The sequence below is a fragment of the Salvia miltiorrhiza genome, chromosome 7, assembly GCF_028751815.1.
Source record: "Salvia miltiorrhiza cultivar Shanhuang (shh) chromosome 7, IMPLAD_Smil_shh, whole genome shotgun sequence".
NCBI classification, from domain to species: domain Eukaryota; kingdom Viridiplantae; phylum Streptophyta; class Magnoliopsida; order Lamiales; family Lamiaceae; genus Salvia; species Salvia miltiorrhiza.
Genome location: NC_080393.1, coordinates 11,508,183 through 11,513,251, shown reverse-complemented (window position 1 = coordinate 11,513,251; position 5,069 = coordinate 11,508,183). Strand labels below are relative to the sequence as shown.

General features: G+C 32.4%; 1 protein-coding gene across 1 annotated transcript; it reads left to right on the top strand.

Moving 5' to 3' along the window:
- Nucleotides 1-2,734: 2,734 nt before the first annotated feature.
- On the top strand, nt 2,735-3,616 carry LOC130993814 (uncharacterized). Its single transcript, XM_057918851.1, has one exon. It carries the CDS (start codon nt 2,735-2,737, stop codon nt 3,614-3,616), a length of 882 nt encoding a protein of 293 aa, XP_057774834.1.
- Nucleotides 3,617-5,069: the final 1,453 nt, after the last annotated feature.

The following is a 5,069-nucleotide window of genomic DNA, read 5'->3' as shown; positions in this document are numbered from 1 at the left end:
TTTGTTCACATTATTGCCGTCTCTACTCGTAAATATGTAATTTAACAACAATTTTATGCCAACTCAAATTACTAGTTGCCAATTTATAATATTGTTACTTATTCTTCGTTATGGGTGTAGTCGAATTCAGGTGAACTGGATATTATTATGTTCAAGTTTGATTTGTTAGTGTTAATTAAGTTGAATCTTGAACTTTATTTACTTAATCAAGCCTAAATGAATTTTTAAATGTTTTACATAAATTATTTCATTCATAATAACGTAATATGCACATTATGCATGCCCACGGTGGGTAGGTGATCGTTTCTGTAACATAATATATTAATTATTAATTTTTATAATAAATATGATTAATTAGAGATTTAATATATTTATTATTAATTATACTATATAAATATAAATTGTACATAGTAGTAATAATTTATAATTTCAAGCTAAATCAATTAACCAGTTTGTTCACAAGTAATGAGCCGAATATATACTACCAAGCCCAAACTTGATTCGTTTATTTATCATCTCACTAAATGAGCTTGAACGAACTTTTTTCGAACCGAACTTCGAATAACTTATTATTATTTTTTTTGAAGAATAACTTCGAATAACTTATGAACATATATATATTCTTTTAATTTCTACAGTCGCAATGCCTGTTACCATAAGAGAGCATCACAATATTCAGTAGCACTCTTGTGGGGGACAGATGGAGTACTTAATTACTCCCTTCGTCCATGAAAATAGGTTTTAATTTATCATTTTTGTCCGATCACAATTTAATTATTTTTTGTCATTTATGGACCCACCACTTTTTTAATATATGAGATCCTTTCTCTCACTAATTAATCCTCTCTATTTTTTTTTTATTTTTAAATTTTTTTATTGTGAAACCCTTTCACCACTCAATAAATAAATAATTATTTTTTCTTAAAACTTTGTGCCGTCCATCCTTAGGACATATTTTTATGGGCGGAGGGAGTATATTCTTCCATAATCACCTCCTAATAAATTATATTATTATTTAATATACTAAATAAGAAAATAACATACGAGTCTTAAGTAAAATGTTTGGAATTAGCATATATTTCTTAGGCAAGAAAAAGTAATTTTAATATTTCATTAGATATTGTCCAAAGTTATAACTTCTCCTATTAGATATGCAGACCGGTTCGTCCTAGAGGTATCGACTCACACTTCAACATGTTCACACATTTGGCTAAAGGAAAGGATTATGAGAACTTCCTCAAGGCGTTGTGGATGTGCACCAGTTGGCTCATTTGGAAGCAGAGAAATGATACCCGCTTTGAAGGTAAACAGTGGTCTATCAATGGTCTTATTTTGGAGATTCAAGCTAGAACTTGGAGTTGGAACAAAGTGTTTAAGTTCTCGAGAAAGGATTTTTGTTTTAGAGATTGGAGCTCTAACGAGCTGTTGGCTAAATTGTTGTAAAACATTTTGTTTGGTACCTCTGGTACCTTTTTTTATGCATTTTCTTGATCAAAAAAAAAAAAAAAAGATATGTAGCGATCAAATTCCCTAAAGGAAGCGGGTAAAAAGAATTAAACATTCAGCTTTTGTTCAACAAGTTTTTGAATGAGTATATGGATAAGATCGATCATGATGATGATGTGCTAGGCTCATAATAATCACATTATCAGTCTTAGGGAACCTTTACTATTCATTATTGATAATTAATGTGTATGTATATACAGTATTTATCATAAGAAGTTCTTCGATCCTAGCTCTTTTAACATAAATTAAATGAATTAAACAAGTTATCTCAAATTGTAGAAATTAATAATAAATAGTTACTCCCTCCATCTTTAAATAAGTGTCATAATGTGAAAAAAATCTGTCATTTTTTAAGTGTCATATTGTGGAATTTTAAAATAAAATTGAGCTAAAGTTTCAATTTTACCCATGTCTTAATATTATAATTAAATGAAAATTTGAAGTTAAGAAATATAACTAAGGATATGCATGTAAAATTATACTCTTCCTTGGTACATGTAATTTTATGTCATATGACACTTATTTAAAGATGGAGGGAGTATAGCTGTATAGGATATCTCAAGCTTTCAAAATAAATAATTTAGTAGTCTATACTATTTAATTTTATAATAAATCTATGCAGCCACATTGTGGCCACCCACAAACTAGTATAATAAGAAAAATCTTGATTTATTTAATTTATTTTTTAAAATAAAAATAGGATTTAATTATTTTATTATATTCTCTACATTGTACTTTTTTTTTACATTTTTTTAAAAATATATTTTTAATAAAAATAAAAAAGTTACCAAAAAATTGTAAAAAAATAACTTCAATGTAGAGAATATGATAAAATAACTAAATCTTATTTTTATTTTAAAAAATAAATTAAATTATTTTCTATTTAGGTAAATTGTGGGTGGCCACAATGTCGCTGTTTAGCATTACTCTTAATTTTATCTATCTCAACCAATCCCCAATAATAAATTCCTCGTAAATACACTCCAAAATTTTATAAAAATTAACAAACATTATATTCACATGAGGATATGTGACGCCCGGGGACAAAGTGCGGAGTGATCGCCGGTGCAAAAGAGGCACGAATAAGGAGCGGCTCTGATTAAGACTTCCAAGCGGAGAGGCGCAGGGATGAATCGGAACACACCCGAACGAGAGGGATTATGAAAATATACAGGTATGAGACTGCATATTCGAGTAGAGCTTAAATGATTTGATAGGTATCACTCATATGATCAACAAGGTGCATCTTCTTTTCTGGTGCCCACGTGGAAGAAACTCCAAGATTAAGCATGTTTGGCTTGGAGCAATTTCAAGATGGGTATCTATCGAAGAGTCGGGGAAATGGGTGGGTGGTTGTTGGGTGTGGGAGCTCAAGTGGAAAAGAGAGTTGTTCGAATGGGAGAAGGGGCTTGTTAATGACTTACTTGTGCTCATTTCAGGTGTTACTCCATGTGTTGGGAAGAAGGACAGGTGGAACTGGACAGCGGCGAAAAGCGGGTCTTACACTACCAACTCTGCCTATTCTCTCATTGCAGCGAGCAAAGCTCAGGATCCATCGCCACAGGCTCTTAACAAAGCACTTGCAAAAGTTTGGGATGTCCCGGCACCACACAAAGCAAGAGTGACAGCTTGGAGATGCCTGAGAAATAGGCTTGCAACCTGCGATAACCTTGTCAAGAGGCAGTTGGAGATCAGTGTGGAGGAGACGAAGTGTAATGCTTGCATCTCGAGTGAGGAGACGGCGGATCACCTGTTCTTACTCTGTCCGAAAGCTACAATGGTGTGGGACTCGATTTTCAGTTGGCTGGGAGTGTCAACAGTTAGGCCGAGAGACATCGTCCAACATTTCACCTCGTTTTGCCATTTCGGACGAGGCAAGAAATGTGTGAAGATCCTCAAAGCTCTTTGGACAGGAATTATCTGGATTTTGTGGAAAAATAGGAACGAGAGTAGATTTGAGGGTAAACCTTGGGATGTTAAAAGAATGGTGTTGGAGGTGAAAGGAAGAATGTGGAGCTGGATTAAAACTTTCGAAATTTCTGGTGTTGATGTTAGCTTCGATGCTTGGTGTTCTGGTGATTTTTTGCTTTCGTCTTGTATTAAGTTCTAGGTACCTCTGGTACCGATGTTGGTTTTAATAATATCCTTTATCTTTTCTGATAAAAAAAAAAAGCAATTTCAAGATGGGTGACCCCCTGAGAACTTCTCAGGGAGCGTGCCAGTGAGGACAAAACACGCTGAGTTTAAAATCTTTTTATGTAGCCTCTCAAATTTTCTTTGGAATTTATCATATTTCTAGAGTGCATTCACAGGTTCAACTACACATCTCTGGTTTAGAATTGTTTAAGTTTACATTTGAAATTTCAAATGTGAACATTAGACTTGTATGGATCGATTACAGTAGGGGCCATCAATGTTGCACTATCATTTCGTATATAAAAGCATTATAAATGATTTACATATATATATATAGTAGCGCGTTATAATTGATCCATGAAATACACGTTATATATAGTATTAATTTAATCGAAGAAGAAGCCAGAGACGGAGCAGAAGAAAAGAGAGAGTAGATAGATGATGATCTTAAATTGCTTTTAATATGAATACTCGATTGCGCCCATTGTTTCGTTATCACTGTGACTCCAACTTCACTGTGTCACCTTATTTACTACTACAATATTACTTTAATTTTGATACGTATATTAGTATATATTTTACCATTTTGTTTATTCTATATAGCACAGTTTAGTCAGCAAATGAATAAACTTACATGAATAGTAGAAAAAAAATTCTTTTTAATTTGCTACAAATTACTCAACGACTAAAGCTGAGCTAAAAGAGTATAAGAATTAAGTAATTACTGATTAGTCATCAGACTCATCACGGCTTGGAGCGGATTTGGAAGATCAATTTATTATGGATTTTTGCATGTATTATTTCCACACAAATGTCGTTTGGAAAAGCAACATAAATAGCAGTGTAGAAATTTAAATGAGGGCAATTTGGTCAAAGGACTATTTGTATATATGTTTATAGGGTGCGGTTATAGTGAGAACCACGATTATCGTGAGAACATAAGAACTAATAAAATTACTGCATTTGCTATACAAATTAATGCATCCGAAAAAAATAATTTTTTTGCTCCCTTCAGGATTCGAACCCAGCACCTGCATCCATCCACCAAGATGATGCATCCACCGTAGATCTTGATGATCGAATGGCTTAAAATGGTTCTCCGTTCTTATTTTATTAGTGGTTTTTATTTGAACCTCTCCCTATGTTTATGAGAATAGGTATTTTCTATATATACAAACTATAACAAAAGTGGCTATACTCAAGTATTTCACCCATTAATTTTAGTATACAATTTGTAATTGAAATTCAAAATTTGTAAAAGGATCTCCAAAATGACAGCAAAAGAGATACAGTTCCGATGGAAAAACTAAAAAAAAAAAAAAACATGATGTAGATAAGGGATGAGAACTTAAATTAAAGAAGGAAAATAAAAGACAAATTTCATAGAGCTTAACAAGTTGATCAATATATCAACTTTAATTTCCAAT